This window comes from Pipistrellus hanaki (assembly GCF_964339955.1).
Source record: "Pipistrellus hanaki genome assembly, chromosome: 4".
NCBI classification, from domain to species: Eukaryota; Metazoa; Chordata; class Mammalia; order Chiroptera; family Vespertilionidae; genus Pipistrellus; species Pipistrellus hanaki.
The window spans coordinates 39,016,021-39,039,135 of record NC_140506.1 but is presented as its reverse complement, the minus strand read 5'-3'; the positions used below and the strand labels follow the sequence as shown (position 1 = coordinate 39,039,135).

The following is a 23,115-nucleotide window of genomic DNA, read 5'->3' as shown; positions in this document are numbered from 1 at the left end:
TTTTAGAGAAAGAGGAAGAGTGAAGAATAGAGAAATAGAAGCATTAATGAGAGAGAAACATGATTGATCTGCTATCACCTGCAAGCCCTCCACAGGGGATCGGGCCTGAAACCCAGACATGTGCCCTGGGAAAGAATCTTGGGTTCTGGGTCTATGCTCAACTACTGAGCTACACTGGCTAGGCAGATTTGCAACTTTTGACTATAATTACTTTAATCAAAACACTAGGTGGATAAAATATGTTGCAACCAACACAAAATTAAAATAAAACTGACTAATTACATCACTGTCCTTCAAAATTGTAATCACATTCATTTTAAGTAAAGAAAATAAATTAAATATTATGAAATTATTTAATTTTCTTTTATTACACCAAACAAGGTCTTTATTTCCTAAGGGACTCCCAAGAACGATATAATGTTGTTACTTATGATAATAACTCCTTTTATGATAATAACTCCTTTTTTGTAAACACTTCAAATAAATCTTAAAACATCAAACTCATATCACCTATTATAATTAGGAAGTTTTCAAAGGAAGTGAATGCCTGCAAAGTGATGTCATGTCATTAACAAGACACAATTAAGATAGGATAACTTTTTTAACTCTGAAAAATTTCATTCTTAACCCCCTTACCGCCGCCCCTCCCCCCCCCCCTCCCCCAGTGTACTGCCAAGGAGATGCACAGGGAGGCCAGAATACAGGATTTAGGGTAAAAGAGGGGCACGGAGGAGACTATCATAAGGAACAGAAATTACAAAATCATCCCCCTTTTCTGATTGAGGAGAACCAGGCTCCATGAGGGAGGGGAAAATAGAAGAGTGAAATACATGAAACTGCCTTGGGTATAATTCTAGTATAGTATAGATGGCATCAGAATATGTGTGACTGTCAGAAAATCCCAGCTCAAGATACAGCTTTTTGTTCTTATAGGAGATTGGTTCCTCCTTGTTCAAGCGTCACCTCTGTACCCAAAAGGCAGGAAAGTCTTGATCTGTATGGGAGGCAGTTACACAAACAAGCTTGGACATGGACGCTGGCCAAACTACCTTCACAGGGGACAGAAAATGTTTTTGGGTACCAGTCATAACCGGTCAGGTGCAACACTGAAGTTTTATCTGTATTAATTTTTTCAAGTCAACAAGATATGTAAGTTGTGGGTATCCAACTGCCCTGCGGTGGAGGCTACCAAGTCTAACTTACATATTCTCATTCTAAAGCAGTTTGGACTGTCATGACTGTCTAACCTTCAAGAAAGTACTTTTTAAACAAATAACAATGGTAGATAATATATTGTGAATTGCAAAAGTAAGAATCCTATGAGTAGAAAATGAATAATAAAATTCTAACCCAATAATGTGAATTGTAAAACTGTCATAATATGGACCTTTTGACTTAATTGTTCATGCTTGGTTTTAATCTTAGCATCAAATATTTTTAACTAATCTGGTTCTAAAAAGACTATACTAAACTAGAAACTTGGAAAACTGAACACTAAAGGAATCTTTGCCCTAGAGTTTAAAAATAATCCTACTGCAGCCGAGACTGGTTTGGCTCAGTGGATAGAGCATCAGCCTGTGGACTGAAAGGTCCCAGGTTCGATTCTGGTCAAGGAAATGTACCTTAGTTGCGGGCACATCTCCAGTAGGGGGTGTGCAAGAGGCAGCTGATCGATGATTCTCTCTCATTGATGTTTCTAACTCTCTATCCCTCTCTCTTCCTCTCTGTAAAAAATCAATAAAATATATATTTAAAAAAATAATAATCCTACCGCAAATATCTTTAACTAGTAATTCAAAATATTATCATTCTTTCATCATTTTTCTATAGTAATTATGACACTAATATAATGTACTTGCCTTCATCTAACACAATATTTAATGTTTTAAAACTTTTACCATTAGAATCATGCTAATTATAGCTACTACCTATGAAGAGGAAAGTTAATGTTATTCATTGCCTTAGCAAAAATAGCTCAGACCCCAACAGAGTCCACAAAAAGGGGATAGGAGACACACATTTTTAAATTTTAAAAATATATAACAACTGCTTTTATAAACACATTTTATTCTTAGAATTTGGAATTAAAATACCCAAAAGAATGAGATCAACAAATTGGTAAGCTACAGAATATTCCAAAATCAATTTCTGAATTTAGAAAGAAAAATGTACATAGAGGTGAAAGCATTAATACAGAGAGCTATGGCACATAGCTATTGATATAGTTTCTCTTTTTAAATGACAGTTTCCCTATTGATCACTTGAAATTATATGAGTTACTCTGTTAAGATAACAGAGAGCAGGCTGGCAGCTCTGGGAAATAGCCTCTAGGACAAATCCATGTACAGTGGGTAGATGGTACCATGGAACAGCCAGATGATTCATATTAGGTGTTTTCAAAACCTAAACATACTTCTATAACCAAATCTGAGTGATAAGATTTATACCCACTGGGAAGATACCAAAAGCATCTGCCAACCTCTGACCTTGGACACATCTGGCTATCACGACTTCTTACACTGAACTTGAAAATCTCAGTAAATTTTCCTGAGTGAAGGCATATGTCACAGTAGGAAAAACAATGTTTCCATTCTGTGAGTCAATAAACTATACATCTGAAAAACCATTTTGATAGTCTTATTTATATTAGCATGTCATGAATTATCATATTGCTGTCAAGAAACATTCACAATATGAAGCAGAATGCTACTAAAGCAATATTTTATTCATGGTTTCACATTCTCTACCAGTTTGATCTTGATTAAAATGCAAGGGAAAGTATTATACCACTTACTTAATCATATGTGGCACAGTGACTTTGGAATTCTCTTCAAACACTATAGTCATTAAACCATTACACCGTATATTGTCCACACACTGTGAAATTAAAAAATAGACAATTACAACCACATGAAAACCTAGACAGATCATATATTCCCAGAATTGTTTATAGTCACAAAACAATTTAGTTTCTCATCTCTCTCTCCCTCCCTCCCTCCCTCCTTTCCCTCTCTCTCTCTCTCTATCTCTCTCTCTCTCTCACACACACACACACACACACACACGAGCGTATAAACATTATACATTATGAACAGATTCAATGTCTAGATACCAAAACTGTGCACCTGGTCAATACCTGAGGGTGGGTATAAGGACTATGCTTTCCTGCAATGTGGTTCCCAAGGTTTCTGACCACACGTCATGTTGTCACGGTTCTCTGGCAGGTGCAGCACTTGCTGAGAGGTTTCGTAGGTTCTCATGGGACCCCCTCTGCTGAAGTCACTGCCCTACGGGTGGTGTGTGGCAGGCAGAGCAGAGGAGATATGACGGCTTCCTTCGCATAAATTCATCTTCTCTGTCACTAGTAAGCTCTGTGCCTGCTTCCTGGTGTTTTGTGAAGATTTTTTTTTTTTTTTTTGCCAATAAATTCCACATTTTACTAGTTTCTATAGTAGTTTTTATTGGCACCATGTTGGTTTGGTAAGGATGCATGGTGTAATTTCTATTTCTGGCAGACATCAAACTCTGTTCATCTTTTTCTCTTTTCTTTCTAAAAGGAATTTTTGCTAATTTTCTCTGCCTTCTTTATTTTGTATGTATGCTTTATCAATTAAAAATTTTCTCTTTGAAATTATTTTGGGTTAGAAAGGATTTATTTTAAATTATACATAAGCCCTTTGGTGAGAAAGCAGAAAATATAAAAGATTTAAACAATTTTAAAATCAGAAATTACTTCTAGTAACTAAAACACCGTGTGGAGCTTTACACTGAGTGGCCAGATTATTATGATCTCTGAACGCATAATAATCTGGCCACTCAGTGTATGTATTTATATTAGAGGCCCGGTGCATGAATTCATGCATGGGTGGGATCCGGCCAGCCTGGCCAGAGGGAGGGGACATGGGCGGTTGGCTGGCCTGCCTGACGGTCGGTCGAACTCCTGGTTGAGGGGACAATTTGCATATTAGCCTTTTATTATATAGGTTATACACTGAGTGGCCAGATTATTATGTGTTTAGAGATCATAATAATTTGGCCACTCAGTGGAGGACTACAATTAAATGGTGTGGAGAAGCTGACTGCCAAGTGACTTCACCTAGATTCTCAACTCGGAGTTCACCCTAAACTCCAACATCTAATGAAAGTGTGGATATGCATATAAGAAACTACAGATCACTAGCATCACTTGACTATTCAGTCTACTTAGTCTATCAGCCATATTCTTATTTGGTTTTTCCTTTAAAAAATTGTTTCCTCACGTCTTATGCCATTATTTCAATGACCAGGTACAGAGGATGCCAACTCTGGAAATAAAATTGAATATTTTTAAGTCCTCTTCAACTTACTTCCTTACACTATAGCATCTCGAAGGAATATAGGTCTTTTGTAAAAGCAAAGTAATGTAACATGAACTTTCAAAAAGCTTGTACACACACGTGTGTGTGTGTGTGTGTGTGTGTGTGCACGCACCTGCACACGTGAGCAAATGTTTTCATTGGAAGGAGTGGTAAATACTCATGATCACATAAGCATGTATCTGGCAGTGTTGGGGAGAAGTATTTGTGCCTTGAGAAAATGAACTCAATTCATTTGTTCAAGAAATATGAAAATAAGCGAAGTGTCACTTATCTTGAAGGGCAACATTGGACCTATGTGAACTACAGTAAACTTTGAAATTATGAGGATAAAAAGAGCAGATTCCTGGGCCATGGAGACACTAGTTCAGCTGTGATGATGATAAGTAGGCCAGGGCTGGAAATATGTGTATTCACAAAAGCCCCAGGTAATTGTGATGCAGCTGGTCCCTGACACTGACTTCTTCAGCAGGGTTTTTGAGGGGCTTGCTTCAAGCAATACCTATTCAAAGGTCAGTAGTCTACTATGTCATGATGTTTTTTTACCTTCTTAATACATCTAGGTAGAGGGAAGAAAGGTTAGATTAAGTTTTTCTTTTTTAATTCACCTTTTTGTTAAAATAGAAAATTCCCTATTGATTCCAGAGAAACTATTTTAAGGGGGGGGGGGGGGGGGGAAGCATGTTGGCATGGTCCAAATTAGTCTAAACAGCTCTATATTTTGACACATCTGCCCAAATCGAGAAGCTCAGAGGTGAATTTTAATTCTGCATTTCAGTTAATACCCATAATTATAGAAAGATGTGTTTAAGACACCATTATTGTATGACAGTAAGACAAGCACAAATGAATATACTATCTTAAAATGAATGGTCAAATCTCCAGTCTCAAGTTTTGTGGTTTTTTTCTTTCTATAAATAGATGAAAAAGGGAATAATTATTGGTCAAGACCATTAGCCACTTGTGAGTTTTGTTAGAGATGCCAAGGGTTAATAATGGCCTTACTGGTGTAGCTAAAAGTGCAATTAATCATTGAAGCAATTGTAATTTCTAAAAACCACAGCTTCAGAGACGGGGCCTGACTTAGCCCACAGTTTTAAACAGAGCGCTTTGTGTGAAACTGGGATTGTATCAATATTCTGGAGCCACTTGATTATCTAAAAATCATAGCCATGTGTGCTTAATGTAAGATGATAGATTGGCACAGTGACTTAAAATCAAGTCACAAAGATATTAAGATTTAGCAAAATAAAGGATGACAAAAAGACAAAATAATAGAAAACATAGTCGTAATAGGAATTGAAAGAAAAATATTCATTTCTCTACTCTCAAGAAGAGCTAAGATGAATAAATGTCCATCTGGCATGAACGGACAAGAAATAGAAATAGTGGGAAATGTTCATCTCCTTGATAATTATAGACATGTAAACTAAAACCAGTAGGAAGCAATACTGCTTTTCCATTAAATAGGAAAATGTGATAAATTGTGACAAATATGTAGCAGGACTTAAAAGAAAGCTATCATAGATTCCTTACTGATGATGTAGTGAAATGAAGAGTTCTGTACTTCTTGAAACATTTTGGTAGTCTGTCGAGTCATGAATTATGAAATAATGAAAGTGATCAGATGCCTGTACCAGCCTCACCTACTGTGGGAAAGATACACAGCCAGGAATCTTGAAAGGGAAAAAACTCTTTCAAAGATATTTAGCACCATGGCATATAATAATACTAAAACCAGGAAACTGCCCATATGATATGTCTAATATTTGAAAAAACTAAAAAGTGGTACATTAATGTGGTAGAATATACCTATATATAAATACATATTCTAATACATACTTATATATACATATATATAGACATATATATATATTAGAAGATACCAATATGAAGAATTTGCAGATCTATAGAAAGGTGTATATGTATACATTGAGAGCCAAACTGTAAAATTATTTCTCTATAGCCAGACTGGAGGATTTAGAGATGGAAACAGCTGATTTTCAGGGTAAAGGTTTTCTGATTTAATTGTACTAAAAGGATCTTGGAGCTTGTTAAACCTTTGGGGTATCTGGAATGAGGGTTCAGGAATCTGCATTTTTAAAAAGCCCCCAGGAAACTCTAACAGAGTCATCAGTGGCAATACTTCGATAAACATTTACTTAGTGTTCTGGATGTTGGAAGTAATTTTTAGTTCCCTTCTGTGTCCATATTTTTACACATACTAGTACATCATAAAATATTAAACAGTACATTTTAAGCATTCAATAGATTCAACTTATTAATAATGAATATGTCCAGAGACATACTTGGGAGACTGGTAAATTCCATCAATGTATGTATAGTACATAATTTCTCCCAAAAAAAGAAAGTGCTTTACCCAGAGAGCAAAGCCAGCTGAGGTGCAGGCTGCTGGGCAGCAGGCCAGGCTCAGTCAGCAGGGGAACACTGCTTCCCTACCACTCGCCATTCAAACCCACACCAGGAAAATCACCGAGTAGCACAGGACACTCATTAGTAGCAGCTGACAAGTGACCACTCCCTCCTGGATATATTTTATTCGTTGACTTTCAGGACAGCATGCCCTCTTAGCTCTCCTCCGACTGCACTGGGGGTTCCTTCTTAGTCCTCTTTGCCGTTCTCCCTGATCCCTCATGGGAGCCATGGACCTCTTCTCGTTTCTATCTAGTTACTCCCTGCATGATCTCAACAGTTTCGCAGCCTGAAATATCACCTACATGGCAGAGCCTGGACCTAAACACTGAACGCCTATGTCCCATGGCTTACTTAACAACTCCACTTAACAACTTCTTTTGTTTCTTTTCCCCTCGCTGACATTCTACTCAGCCACGCTGACTTTCATGGTATTACTCAATATATGCAGAGTCCTCCTGGTCTGGAGCTTTTGAAATGGCTGTTCCCTCTGTGTAGAATGACTTTCCCTTCATCACTTACCTACATGTTACTTCTATCACCGGCTAAAGTTGTTAGATGTCATCTTCAGAATGAGATGATGACGATTGAAAAACTATTATATCAACCCACACAGCTCCAGTAGCCCAGTCACCTTCTTACCCTGCCCAATCACCCTCTAACATAAACAGTGTGTAGCCCTAGCTGGTTTGGCTCAGTGGATAGGGCGTCAGCCTGCGGACTGAAGGGTCCTGGGTTTGATTCTGATTGTGGGCTCGATCCCCAGAAGGGGGTGTGTAATAGTTAGCCAATCAATGATTTTCTCTCATCATTGATGTTTCTATCTCTCTCTCCCTCTCCCTTCCAATCTGAAATCAATAAAAAGATTTAAAAATAAAAAAATAAAAAATAAAAATAGCGTGCAGTTATTCATTATGTTTACATTTTCAGTCTTCCCTACACTAGAATATAAGCTACACAAGCAGGGGAATTGTTTGTCATCATTTTGTTTGACTCTTTTGTTCATGATACATCACAACTACCTAAACAGTGGCTGACATATAGCATCACTGAATAAATTTATTTGGTGAATGAGTGCCATCCTAAGTGTTAGAGCCACATAATATCAAGGCTCTACTAAATAAAGTAATTTCATTTAGTGATGTTATCATCCCTCAAAAAGATATAGCTTTCTGTTAGTGTCCTTCTCCATATTTGTAAATATATTCAAATGCAATTTAACATCCTAATCATAGCAAATTGGAGAAATAGGAGGAACTTGTATATTTCTGCCACAAGATGTATTGAAGAGTCCCACTTGAATGCTTGTGGCAGCCAAAGCATTGAGTACCTATCTTTAAAGAACCATTCACGCATCCCAAGGACCCTTCTCTTTTGATAATGCCTCACTGGGCACCCTATGGTCACTTGAAGCTATTATCAATTGTGTACTGTAGGAGCCTCAAGTACATCCGGAGCTAGAAGCTTGAAGGAACTAGAAAAACACCTTTGCCTACTGCTATTCTCCCCACTCTTCCCACTCACCTTGGCTTCTTAACACTCACAAAGTTTTGTTGCATTAAGTTGTCTACTTCCTTTTGTTCCTTACTAGCCTGCCTGTCTTCTTGACAGCATGGCACCTACACAACACCTGGCAGCACATGGTGATCGCACGATCAACAGTCACGGAATCAGTGAATGATTCAGAGTGCCTTGAGGTCAGAGATGCATTATAGACAGAAACTAAAGTATTAATAGAACATAGAGTTAACGAAAGCACTAATAAATCACCACAAAGATGGAATTATGCAAATCTAGAAGATCCCACATTTTCATTCCTTCGTTAGCCAAAAAAGAAGTACCTCCACTTCTAGCTGTTCACCATCAAAGTAGTCATGGGCGTGTATAAGTAAAAATCCATCATTTCCATAAAGAATGTTGAGAGTGCTAATAAAAGACCTGGATTAGATTTGAGTCCTGACTCAATTCAGTTATATAACTTTGGACAAACATTTAGCCTTCCAAATCTCAGGTTTCTCGCCTGTGAAATGGGAATAATATTGCTGTTGACCTTCAGTATACTATTGTAAGGCTCAAATGAGACTAAGTCTAAAAAATTTCTTTGATGTATAAAAATAATTATTTTTCACATTTATTCTCTTTCTATTTTCCCTCAGTTTTCAGTTACTCAGAAAAAAAGCAGTTAAAGAACTATTGTATAAATAAGATTTTTACTTAAGTCTTATATAATAAATACTTTTCATAAAAAAAGAGGCTAAAGAATTTGTAGTATATACCTTTTCCATTTACCCAATCCTCCTTGAGTTAACAACTTTAAAGATAATTATCAAGCCTTCTTTTAATATTTCCTTATACAAAATTTTTCTCCTGTATTGGTTAATAGAGTGAAGAGCTTGGGTAAAAAAAAAAAATGCCCAAGTCCAATCCTGACTAATTTTTTTATGTCTTTATTGTTGAAAGTATTACATATGTTCCCCTTTCCCCCCCATTGCTCCATGATAGCCCACCCCGCCCCCACTTCAGGCTTCCACCACCCTATTTTCTGTATCCATGGGTTATGCATATATGCATACAAGTTCTTTGGTTGATCTCTTCTCACCCTTGCCTTCCCTCTAAGATTCGACGGTCTGTTCCATGCTTCTATGTCTCTAGGTCTATTTTGTTCAACTGTTTATTTTGTTCATTAGACTCCACATATAAGTGAGATCATGTGATACGTGTCTTCCTCTGACTGGCTTATTTCACTTAGAATAATACTCTCCAGATCCCTCCATGCTGTCTCAAAGGGTAAGAAATTCTTCTTTTTCACTGCTGCATAGTGTTCCATGGTATAAATGTACCACAGCTTTTTATCTACTCATCTACTAATGGTCACTTGGGCTGTTTCCAGATCTTAGCTATTGTAAATTGTGCTGCTATGAACTTAGTTGTGCATACATTCTTTCTGATTGGTGCTTTGGGTTTCTTAGGATATATTCCTAGAAGTAGGATCATTGGGTCAAAAGGCAGTTCCATATTTAACTTTTTGAGGAAACTCCGTAGTGGTTACACCAGTCTGCATCCCCACCAGCAGTTTACTAGGGTTCCCTTTCTCCACATCCTCATCAGCACAATCATGACTAATTTTAACATTTTTCCAAATCCTGAATAAATACAACAATTCTCTAACTGGATATTGCTGATAAAGGAAAAAATAGCAAATTTGATTCCTATTATGTTCCATATGAAATACAGGAGCTCATTTTCAGATTTTACACTGCATACAGTATCTCTTGTCTGATGCAATTACTTCCTTTGTGATCCCTCACCATAACCCTTGTTAGCTGATTTTGTATTTCTCACCATTTTCCTACTTCAGAAACAAATAAGGAAAAAAAAAAAATTCCCTGGGTTACTAGAGAATGTATTACTAACAGGGATATTTTAACTCCATTCAACACTAGTGATTACATTTAAAGATTGTACAAAATGCCCAGGAACTAAAAATGTAATTGGTACATTTCATGTGAATTTTAACCATAACAAGAAAAACAAACAAAAACAAACAATGAATGATTCTAGCATATCAAGATACATAGTGGTAATACACAGCAACTAGATGCGTTTTTAAAATAAAAATAAATTAACTCTAAAAAAATTCCTCTCCAGAAGTTAATGTTGTGAAACGTAAAACCAAAACAAGAAAATAAACTATGGCAAAAGCCACTTGCTTACCTGACTAATGTCACTCATCCAGGCAGCTTTCTCCTGGCGTGAAGGTGCTAGCAAGACTACAGTGAAAGGGGCGGCACCAGGAGGCTCCACCACTATTTTAAAATCCAGGTGTCCAAACACTTGCCCAGAACCTTTGGCTTCAACACACATAAACCAAACAATTAGGTGTGAATGCAAAATCTGAGTAACAGCTGCTTCCATATAGTTCTAGTAATACGATCAGTGTCCAAGCCCAGAATCTCGCTGCAATGATATGGCACCTCTCCAGGAGGGGGGAGGCTTTGCCACGCTCATAAGCAGGTAGAAGGCTGAGATCAGTAGGTTACTAGGGGCTACAATCCCGGGCTCCTTCTCATCTCATGGTTTGTTTTGTTTTGTGTTTTAATTTCCATAATCTACAGAGTTCTAAAGCTCTGCTATAATCCCTTTCTTTTCTGCCTAACACTGAAAAGTCATTATTGTGAGACAAATTTGGTAAAATGTGAATTCCCAAAAATGGTTTAACAAGGTTTACAGGTTAGATGGTTTAACAGAATTTTTTCATATAGAAATGACTTCAGGGAGTTTATTCTCAGCATCTCTACTGCCTCCTTAGTTAGCTTTTCTTGGCTATAAAAAACAAAAAACCATAGGAATGCTTAATTCTAATGTAATTCTAAGTGACAGAATGTGACTTACAGTCATCATCGCTTGCGTCTGACTCCTCAATCAAGGTACATTCTATTAGAGAGAGAACCCCACCTGTCTGGAAAGAGCCAGTTTTCCATTAAGAGACTTGAGAATCATGCAGAGGTTCAGAAGCTCTGATTTGCAAATCTTATACTCAAGTTGCCACAGCAGAAAGCATAACAATTCTACATCATAAATACATTTGTATACATTCCAAAATGAAATTTACATGTGTAAAAACAACTGAGCTCATTTAACTTCATGGTTCTTCTCCCCAAACCACTCTCACTCCCAATGTTTATGAAATTTAGCAAGTCAGTCTATGGCAAACTAGATGGCCCTTAGGGGCCCTTGAGAGTGCAGCTCAGCAGAGGTTGAGCTCATTAACCGGGAGGTGCCGGGAGCAGTAGAAAACCAATATTTTCAGGCACTAATAACAGAAGGTATAGATAAGCAAATCATTCCTGTCAAGGGCCAGAAAGCAAATCTTTGAGGTTTTACAAGCCATCTGATTTCTACTGCAGCTACTCAAATCTGCCATTGTAAGAAGCATGAAAGCAGACACATAAAATGTGAACAAGTGACTATGGCTGTGCTCAATAAAACTTTATTAACAAAAATAGGCACTGTAATAATTTGACAAGATTGTTATAGCTCAGTAGTCATCAACTAGTAATAATTTTGTCCAAGTTAGGATTTTAATTGCACTTCCTAATGGTAATGCACATTTACATTTCTATTACTGTAGACCCAAGTGACAACATAGTGAATGTCAAGGGTGGTAACTGTACATTGCCTCACTTTTCAATTGCGATAATGTTTTGTGATGCCAGGCATTGGAAAGTCCCAATTAAATTAACCTGAATGTCTCTTGAAACATAAATAAAATAATCATGTAAAACCAGTACCTTGAGCAGATGCAGCTTTCCTCCTGAACTTCTTGTGCAAATTAACAAGTGTTTTGTAAATAAGAAGCATTGTCTTTCTCCTTCCTTTTTCAAAGACAATGAACCCAGGCGAACTTTACTAAGTTTCCCCTTCTCCACCGAAGGCACTTGAATAAGAGAACCTGGTGATCAGGAAAGTGGAGAATGCACAGCAATTAAAATTCTGTGAAGTGAGAGCCCTTCCTGATGCAATAAACACCAATGATTCACTGGATACACCATTGGAACAAGTAAATTCCCTACATTCTGAGCAGAAGAAACCATATATTGTGTTTTTAAGAGTCATACTAATTCCTACTATTTTCATAAAACACTTTAAATTTGATTACTCATCTCTAAGTGGGAAAATAAGTTTGACAGAAAGCCAAACTGAATTCAAAGAATGAGGATTGGATCTCAATCAACTGATTAATTTAACAGTAAGATACATATTGTATAGTCACATCTATATATATAAAAAGCCAGCTACCAGAACACCCACTGCGGCCAGCAAACCAGCTCCATCGGGAGTGGGGCCTGATTGGGGGCGGGGCCAGCTGGCCAACTTCCTGTGGCCCCTCCTGCCAGCCGGCCCCACCCTAATCAGACTCTCCCAACTCGATCAAGGGCAGGGCAGCCAACCAACACTGCCCCCCCTCAGCCCTTCCCCCTGGCAGGCCCTGCCCCCTGATAGGCCCCCACCACCCCATTGGACCACAGCCCCTCTCCCCAGCCGGCCCTGCCCCTGATCACACCCATCACCCCAATAGGGGGTGGGGCCAGCCAGCCCACAGCCCCTCTTCATGGATGTTCCCACCTCCAGTCGGCCCCCCACCTCAGTTGGGGGCAGGGCCCACTGGCCAATCACCTGTGGCCCCTCCCCCCAGCCTGCCTGGCCCTGATTGGGCCCTAATCCAGGAAGGTCAGCCAACCAATCTCCCACCATATCCTCCTCCCAACAGGCCCAGACCTGATCAGCCCCTATTGGGGCCAGACCCCACCAGTACACAAATTCACGCACTGGGCCTCTAGTATGGTAATAAAATAACAGTAGAAAGCATAAAGAGTTTAGTCTTCCTGAAGCACTGAAGGAAGATAAATAGTATATTGATAGAATTTACATAGTATCTAAGAAATAGAATATCCAATACATGTATATTATAACAATATACAAATTATACAATTTAACACAATCTATTTAACTTGAGGACTATTTTTAAAATCCAATTATTTCAGGTTAAATTTATTTTAATTTACTTTTTTATTGTTTATTTATTGAGTGACATTGCTTAAAAAAAGTATATAGGTTTCAGGTGTACAATTCTATAATACATCATCCATATATTGCATTGTGTATTTACCACCCAAAGTCAAGTCTCCTTCCATCATTATTTATCCCCCCTATACCCTCATCTACCTCCCCTCATCCCTCTTCCCCTCTGGGAATCACCAGGCTGTTGTCTGTGTCTATGAGTTCTGGTTTTCTTTTGGGCGTTTTTATTTGTTTGTTTGTTTGTTGTTTGCTTAATCCCTTCACCTTCAGGTTACATTTAAAATGTGCAACAAAAATTCTTTGTGCAATCAAAATGGAAAAGAAACCATATAAAGTCTATACCCAGGGTATTCTTGTGAGCAAAACTCTCTTCCATTCCATGTGAGAAGCACTGCATAGCCTTTATATAATCTCACCCTAATGATGACCTCCCTCTCCCCACAAATAAAATTCCAACATAAATTAAATATGAAACCGCAAAACACTAAGATTTGTGTAAATACCTTGCCTTTGACTTCTGAAATGGCCTGAGCCAGTATTATTTCTATTATTGGTTTAATCTATAATTTACCCAAAGTGCAGCCTTAGAAAGTTTCAGATCAGCCTCTTGAGAACCATTCAGTGCATCCTGACCTCTTAAATATTAACAGTGGGTCATCTCTAAGAGGTAAGGTAGGTTGCAGGCAGCCCTATTTTCTTTTTCATACAGTTTTTAGGTTCCATTATATTTTTTTAATGAGCACAGAATAAAGTGAACAGAAAAGCAGTAAATTCTTCAAAGATACAAAATTGTAAAACTATGATTGTGGGTCACAAAATCTTCACATTAACATATGAATATTCCAAATAGCATCTGAGAGGGCAGGGCGGGGTGAGAGGGCAGGGCGGGGCGGGGCCAGCTCCACGTAACTGGACCCTAGCCCTAACCCAACCAATCAGGTCAGCCAAGGTAGTGGCACCACCCTCCCTATAAAACCCATTGATATGTTAAATTCTTTCTCTACTTTTTAATAAAGATCTATGCCGAAACCAGTTTGGCTCAGTGGATAAAGCTTCGGCCTGCAGACTGAAGGGTCCCAGGTTCGATTCTGGTCAAGGGCATGTACCTTGGTTGCGGGCACATTCCCAGTGGGGGGGGTGCAAGAGGCAGCAGATCGATGATTCTCTCTCATCGATGTTTCTAACTCTCTATCCCTCTCTCTTCCTCTCTGTAAAAAAATCAATAAAATATTTTTTTAAAAAAACATATTTAATAAAGATCTAAAGGTGTACAGGTGGTAAAGGGCTCAAAGCTTCCATGCCCAGATTTTATCTATTTAGGTGAGTATTAGGTGAGGCTGTTTGACAAAGACAGTAGGCAGCTATTGGGGCCTCAAAAATAGCATGGAAACCATCCTGGGGAGGGCATGGGACTGGGGAGCAGAAGGTGGGGGAAGGCTTGATTCCATTGAAGGGAACAGGCAAGAGGAGAGTGAATGAGAGAGGTGGCAAAGATGGGAGCAAATTGGCAAAGAACAGAGTCAGTAATTAAATTTCAAGCATAAAGAAGGGATGGGGAAAGCTTAGAGAAGTAGATGAGCAAGTAATTGCAGCAAAAAGATTGTACTCATGGGACTTACAGGATGGAATCAAAGCCAGAGGAGATAATCGACACAACCAAACCAAAACAATGCAAACGTCCTGGACTATCTGGAATTCAATTACTTCCTACTTTCAGATTAAGGTCTGACTTTTTAAAACCACCTTTATTAGATAATTCCTAAACAGACAAACCAAACCAAACAACTCAGGAAAACACTGCTGAAAGGCAAATCAATGAATCAACATCAACACAATAACAACATCAAGTATATTAATAGCTGACAGGAGTGCCTTAAACGTGTGACACAGAACAATCGATAAATAACATCTGGACTTGAGTCAAAGGGAGAGGTGGCTCATGATTGATTTTCTTCCAGGCGTCATAAAAAAAAAAAAAAAAAAAAAAAAAAAAAAAAAAAAAAAAAAAAAGATTTAATCAACATATTTAACCTTTGGGCAGTTTTCATTATAGATGTTTTTCACAAACTTAGATAAAAATAGTCTAAGTTTGTACAAATATTCTAAATGGTTATGTGTAATCATCCTTTGCAATTAAAATTCCTTTCAGAAATCAGAGAAATAATAGAAATAAACAAGAGAAATTCTTGTTTCCATTTCCACATATTATAAAGCTCAAGCCAATTAGTATTCTTCAGTAAACTCTAAACACAAGAAAAATACAAAAGAAGACACCTTCCAACCCACACTGCAATTGATCAAGCGTTTCCATTTAATCCCATGCCCATCATCCAGGTACCATGGAAAGCATTGTACCAGGCAAGAGAGAATTCACAGACATTGCCCTTCAGAATTCTAATTCCTGGGAGAGACAGGCATGCAGACATGGACTTATAATACGCAAGAGCCTGAGACACATGCACCAGGAGCAAAGGGCCTTGGACACGACGAGGAAGGTAAATTCATTCTAACTGCGTGGGAGGGGACGAGAAGAAGCAGAAATGTTAAAAAGGCTACTTAGAGGTGTCTGACCTAAGCCTGGTAGGACAAGTAGACAAAAGAGAGGGGTAAGGGCATTCCCGGTCACCAGGCTGGCAGACAGCACACTAAGGACACAGAGGCAGGGAAGTGCTGGGAAGGTCAGAGCCGATATGGGACACAGTCTGTGCAGAGCAACAGAGAGGACATTCAGAAGGTCTGGTGTCGTTAGCGTTATACTCCACTATTGTTATTTTTTTTTTAATTAATAGTGAAAGCCCAAAATGAGAAAAGGTATCGTTTCCTACAATATACTTCCAAACTTTAACATCTGTGTGACTCCTCTCTTTGTAAATAAACAATGGGAAGTAGAACTGCATGTGCTATGTTTTTGAAGTATTCTGTGCAAAAAAATTAATGTGCACAGCACAAATGTTTGGTTTGATGAGGTAAACAATAGTTTAAGCAGCACATTTTGGTGTGCAACAGAAATGCAAATGATCTTCAAACAATATTGGCATTTTGTAAACAGAGATTTAAGACTAGTCCCAAATTTCTGTGCCGCTCCTCACCAGGTTCAAAACAATACCTGTGTATGATACACTGTCTCACACCAATTCCATGAGGCATGCTCCCCTCCCCGGGCGCCGCAGCTCTTAGAAATAAGCTGGGATGTGGTTTACTTTCTGCGCTTGGTGAGAGCCGCGGAGAGGTATGCACCGCAAGGCTCTTCTTTCTCCACAGTTTCCAGAACAACTATCTTGAACCCTGCAAAAGCTGTTTACGGGATGATGCTACCAAAGCACACCCCACAAACAAATTGCCTTTGTCACTTCGAAAGGGTGGCAGGGGTCAGCATGGCATTTCCTGGTAACTGGAGCCACCAGCTGACTCCGAACATAGCGTGCGAGGCCTCCAGGAGTGCTGATGGAAAATGGGAACAGGACACCACTGTTTTCACTGCGGACACTGTCCCCACTGCCACCTGCAAGGGCTTTCAGTAATGCAGCTTTCTCTCGGGCCTCTGCCTGGGTGTCACCACCTGGCACGGACACTCCCATCGGCCAGACAGACTGGAGCGGCAGAGAACGTCTGGCCCTCTGAGGAGGACAGTGGGTCAGAACCTAAGGGGCTGGGCCATGCCTGCTGCACTAGGAGTGTGTTGCTGTTTTTCATGGCCCCTGAAAAGAGACAGCACGAAGGCGGGCCTGGATCACCGCCTCCCCCAAGACCACAGGGAGGTCCTGCAGGAGTCGCATTCATCACACCGCTAACCCAAGCCCACTCCCAAAGGCCCTCCTGGATCTGATAACGTAACAAGCGCCAAGACCACTCGGATGGTGGGTGCGCGGCGTGAGGACGTACCTTGGCGGATGAACGTCTGGCTGGTGTCCAGCAAAATATCACAGCCCTCCACAATCATTCTCTCTATGGCAAGGTTCTTCCTTATGTTTTCAGTGTCGCTCACTTCGTCGTGCATTATCCTGTCGGACAGGACACAGACAGGATCGCTGTCAGAGATCTTTGTGCTGTTCTGGCCCGCGAACAAAGAGCCCCACCCAAGAGCGTGTATCAGTGTAAGTGGGGCTGTGAGGGGAGCAGCCTGGACGTCCCGGCCTCAACAAGCCATGACCCAAAGCAAGGCCAATGTGCACCGCGACTACAGACCGGTGGGTCCGTGATCAGGGAGTACCCTGGGGATGCTGCTGGTAAATGCAACAGGAAAGCAACATATTATTTTCTGAAAAGCTTTCAATGGAGACTGAAATTAGGGTGCCATTTCTTAGAAGCGGGGTAAATTAGAAACCTTTATATCATTTATCCCAGATAAGCTAAGGGAACACAGATATAAATGACTATCTGAAACACTGAAAAGCTACTGATAAATCCAAGATATGCATTCTCCAGCTCCTGGCAAATGTGAATACAAAAATGCAACAAAAAGTCATTTTTCTATATATTATGCTGAAAGAAATGTCAACATTCTCCACCGTAATCCAAAGTTCACCCGATCTCAAGGCTATCGTTAAACTTTCGGGTGAATCTGAGAAGCTGTGTGTCTTGCCTCTTGTTCCCTAGACATACAATTAGGTTTCCACCAAAGACTAACTTGCTGCTTTCCTGGAACAGGCTGCTAGCCTAGGTTCTATGCGCACCTGGACAGGTCCTCCAGTTTTGATTTTGCAAATTCCAGACTCTTCCTCTCCACATGCTCATAGGGTGTATGAGCGAGCAGTTCATGAATTGTGATGATATACCTGGGGATCTAAATGCAAACAAAGGCCAGTGTGAGCCTGAGGTGAGGATCAGTAACACCTTCATCACTTCCAAGAAGTTCGTCTCTACTCTTATGGTTGTAATTGTTCTACAAACATTTTTTAAGAAATACATGCGTTGGGGAGTGGGGGGCAATAAGGGGGATAAGGACACATATGTAATACCTTAATCAATAGAGAAGAAAAAAAGAAATGTATTTTAAAACGTTTAAAATGAACTACATTCAAACATCTCACATACACACACATATACATATACACACACACATGAACACATGAAAAGAGTAATAAAGTATTGTTAGTTTCTTTAGAAATTTTAATATAATCATGCAGTTCTTAATCATAATCTTTGAAAATTGGTTCTTAGGGAAACAGATATAGTTATCATCAAGTCACTAGAGTCTGTATGTTATATATATTTGTCTGTTTATAATTTTTTTAAAAAAATTAACAATCCTACTGTAATGTTCTCTTTACCAGGTAAGAATTGAAACTTGGGCCTGGGCCAGTGTGGCTCAGTTGGTTGGCATTGTCCCATGCACCAAAAGGTTGCCGGTTTGATTCCTGGTCAGGGCACATGCCCGGGTTACAGGCTCTATCCAAGGTAGGGGGAGTGCAGGAGCAGGCAATCAATGTTCAGTTCTCACACATCAATGTCTCTATCTATCTATCTATCTATCTACCTCCCCCCCCCCTTCCTCTCTCTCTAGAAATAAATATTTATTAAAAAAAATAATTAAAATTTGGGAGAAGGTATATTCACCCTTGTTATATTCTGATCCTCCTTGTAGCAGTAAAAAGTATTGTTTAATTAGGTTACTTACTTGTACTTTTGTTTATAGGCTACCCACATTCTGCCAAAGGCAGAAGAAACTCCACCAACTCTCTGAAGGGTTTAACAGACTATAGCAGAGACTTAACTCAAATTTCAGTGATTCAACATATTTGAATTTTACTGGCTTAGAAACTGAAATTTGTTAGGAACCAGGGGCAGAGGGTTTAATTTTAATAACATACATGAACAATAGCTGCCATCACACTGCTCACGGCGGGTCAGATCAGGTGCTCATGGTTTACATGTGCATATACCGTAATCCTCCAACAACCTAAGATTCCTCCCCATTTTACATATAAGGAAACTAAGTGTGGAAAGGTCAGTAATTTTCCCAATGTGTCCTCATAGTAAATGGCAGAGCCAGCCATGAGCCCAGCTCTGACCAGTGCACTAGCCCGGTAAGCCTGCTCTAGGGCTGGGTTCTCACTCAACACCTGAAAGCAGCCCTGAGAATGAAGGAAGTAAAAGTTTCCAGGGCCCCGTGGGTAGCTCTTGCATTCTGACCTGACATGGTGTTGGTGCATCTCTCCACAGATCTGCTTTTGCTCTCTTGGCAGTGGTGGCCTTCACTGGGTAATTTACTGATATTTACTGGATGCCCACATTTATGTGTGCAGCACAGAGGGCAGCACCATCAACACAGACATCAATCTGTGGCTCCTGCTCGGGATCACATCCTAGAGAATGCCATCAAGTCAAGGTTTCAGCAGTGCTACAGGCTCCCTAGTCATGGGAGGTGGGGAAGAGCAGACCCTTCCCTCAGGAGTCCTGCTGCCTCCCACCCCATAGACTTCTCAGCGAGACAGCCTGTAGGGCTGTGCCACCTGGTGAAGCTCCTGGGACAAGTATGCTTTCAAATACCCCTTTTTCATAATCCCATGATTGATGAAAGTTTTCCTCTAAGTTAGCAGTCCACAAAAAAAATCAAGGCCATCACCAGCTAAGATACTCAGTTTTTCATAACAAAGAGGGCAGGAGTGGGAGAGCCTGACTACTTATAGTACACCAAAACCCCACTAAACTGAGTTTAGTCAATACCTCCATGATCCTCCCCCATTCATTCAATCTATTTTAGAGAGCTCCCTGGCTGAGGTTCAAGAGAATAGATTTGAAATTTAGTAACTGGCCTTTTCCACAAGAAAGTGAAGGAACAAACATGCCTGAAACTGCCAAAAAGTGGGCAAAGAACATTCTGCAGAGAAGTGGACGGTTCTCCAAAGAGCTTATCTGTATATTCAAGTGCTGATTATAAATCTGTTCCCCCAAAACCCAAGAATTACAAAAAGTACTGTCCAGATCAGTGGTTTTCAACCTTTTTTATCTCATAACACACATAAACTAGTAAAATTCTGTGGCACACCAAAAAATTCATTATATTTTTTGCTGATCTGACAAAAAATATATAGGTATAATTTTGATTCATTCACACCGGATGGCTATTGTTGTGTTAGCTGTTGTCATTTTTTAAATTTGACAATCTAAGGAAAAAGAGGTCAGTGCCCCTCACTAAATTAGCCAGGTATTGCATCTTTTAAAAATTATTGCGGCACACCAGTTAAAATCACTGATCTAGGCGAACCATCATTCCGCTTTCAGTTACGGAACAATAATTGTCACTTTATAGACATTAATTAGTTTGTTCTCCAATAACCATAAACAGGTGGCTACTTTCTGGCGAACATCTAATGGTGCTGGTCTCACCAGAAGCAGATTTCATGATCAGCTTACCTGTGGATTTATGAGCAGCTGAGGCCAATTTAAACAGTTCTAGACAAGCCACTGTCTTTGCAACATAAAAAAAAATTATGTTAATGACTACATTGTTTTCCATAACAAAGTTCTTGACAACACTTGGTTTTGCTTATCTGACAGTTCAATTGAGGATACTAGTATATTCACTGTATCATCCGAATTCACTGTATCATCCGAATTCTACAATTCCTCTGTTTCCATAGCATTAACAGCAGCAATTGACCTACTGGACAAGGGGCCCAGAAAGAGGTAAACTATAATACTTTTCTACACATCCACAGACTAAAAGTTGCCAATCACCTCTCCCCTTTCTCTGCTCCACACCAACCTCTATCCCCATATATAGGCTCAAAAAGAAACAATGTGGTGGTATGAACGAGGCTCATCTCTTTCACTGTTGATATACAGCAAAAAACTGAACTGTGCCACCCGCATCCCAAGGTGTCCAGCCTACATCAGAGCAAGGCAGAAGTGCCACTGCCAATACAATGCACACAGAGGGACATTGCTGTGCCTCGACCATCTGAGAGAGCAAGTGCCTCATGACTATTCCATCTCGTTAGTGAAAGGACCAAAGGAGAACAAGAAGAGTGGAATGGACATGGGCCTAGCAATAAAAACCTTTCACCTTCTAGAAAGAGCAACCCCACCCCCAAGTGTTCCATGGGTCACGTGGAGAGACAGCAGGAGGAAGAGACACAAATGAACCAGACAGAGGAGAGACATCAATGAGGGTGAAGCCCTTGGGCAGCAAACTCTGATGATTTTCCCTCCTGGTCTATTCAAAATAGTTATAAGGAAGCAAAATAGTTATCAGGAAGCAAATAAATAAAGAGCACAATCCTGTGCTCTTTCAATTTGCCCATTTCTTGCAGTTGGACCAGTTCTGGCCAAATTCTTTAAATCTGAGGTTTCTCCCAGAGCAAGCAATGGTTCTCAAAGGCTGAGGCTTTTGTTACCCTGATTTGGACGAAGCCAGAGAATCTCAACATCTGACTCTTCAGCTAAATTCTAGGGTTTGAGGCCACCACAGTCCTGGCAGAGGCGGAGAGGGTTAGGGCCTAGACGAACACCACCATGTAGTTACTTAACCAAACTTTCAGAACCAGTCTAATGCGAGTAGTATCACAGAGCTAGTGCCTGGGAGATAATCACAGCTCAGCTGCCTCAATTTTGAGATCTGGAAATGGGGATTTAGATTGGTTCAATTATTTTCCCCAAAGCTATTACTAAAGGGTGAGCAAGACATCCAGGTCTCCTGAAGATTCCCAGTCTAATGGTCCTTGTCTGTATTCTGAGAAGTCTGTGGGGTCAATCAAAATGCCCATTGTTATTGGGCTTAAACTCCATGGGGAGGGAGGCAGGGTGGTGGAAGAGTATCACAGCATTTTTAAGAAATCCACAGACCTTTCCAAGGCCCTACACTCAACTTTTGGACATGTCACTTAAAGTGCAAGTGCAGCCTGCCATTTTAAAACATTGAGAGACTTTGACCAGGGGCAGTTAAGTAGCAATTGGAAAGACATCGGTGGGGAAGGAGCTGGGAACCTCTCTGAATGTTCCATGTGTCTTTCAAACTCTGCCTTTGTATATTCGCCTGAGTTGGGTTTGCTGAACAGAATCAATTTAGAGTATTTTAATCATAACCTAGAGGCAATTGCCAAAAAATCAAATAAAATCCCAGGAGAACATTGCACTATCCAAAAATTGTTTCACCGTAAATAAACCTTAAATTACAATTTTGTATAAGGTTACCAAAAAAGAAAACTTTTTTTTTTCTTTGAAGTTTTCCTTGTGAAATATTTCCTCAGGGAGGCAAAGAGTTCAAACAATTCAGTTCCATGAAAACACACACACACACACACACACACACACACACACAATAACATTACAAAGTTCCACTATACTTAAGTTATTTCAAATGCATCCTTTTGGTTTTTATAGAGATTTTACTAAACTTCTATAGTAATTTCCAGGATTTCAAACAGACTTGACAAACTTTGAGATAAACCATTGCAAACCAGGCCAACGTTTCTTTCTGAGGCTAGAAAATGATCCACCGGGGTCAGCGTTGAGGGGGACAAAGCTCCCCACAGAAACCCTAACATACATGACTCGGGGATTCGGTTTACCAACATGACAATTTAAAGGGCTGGCCAGATGCCCCATAAATTCCACATTGGAACACTCAATGCCTTTCCAAAAGAGCAGCATCAACACTTTTCAAGAGAACAGGCAATTCAGTTCACATTTTGGCCTCTGCAATTCTCACTCAAGGGCTCTTAATGGTAAAGCCCAAGATATAGGAAAGAACACAAGTGTACTTGATCCCTTGGGTTGCTCTAATCCCACAAAGTGAATGTCA

At 39.8% G+C, this 23,115-nt stretch overlaps 1 protein-coding gene across 2 annotated transcripts in view; it reads right to left on the bottom strand.

Annotated features, from left to right (window-relative positions):
- The window catches only part of RASGRF2 (Ras protein specific guanine nucleotide releasing factor 2), a 174,670-nt gene that overhangs the window by 76,593 nt on the left and 74,962 nt on the right, over nt 1–23,115 (bottom strand). For both annotated transcript variants that reach the window (XM_084881300.1, XM_084881301.1), the window contains exons 8-13: nt 18,044–18,153; nt 17,253–17,371; nt 12,080–12,240; nt 11,181–11,247; nt 10,503–10,639; nt 2,795–2,877 (exon numbers count right to left, since the gene is read on the bottom strand). In XM_084881300.1, coding sequence (XP_084737426.1) covers nt 2,795–2,877; nt 10,503–10,639; nt 11,181–11,247; nt 12,080–12,240; nt 17,253–17,371; nt 18,044–18,153 — 677 coding nt within the window. The remainder of the gene's footprint in view (nt 1–2,794; nt 2,878–10,502; nt 10,640–11,180; nt 11,248–12,079; nt 12,241–17,252; nt 17,372–18,043; nt 18,154–23,115) is intronic.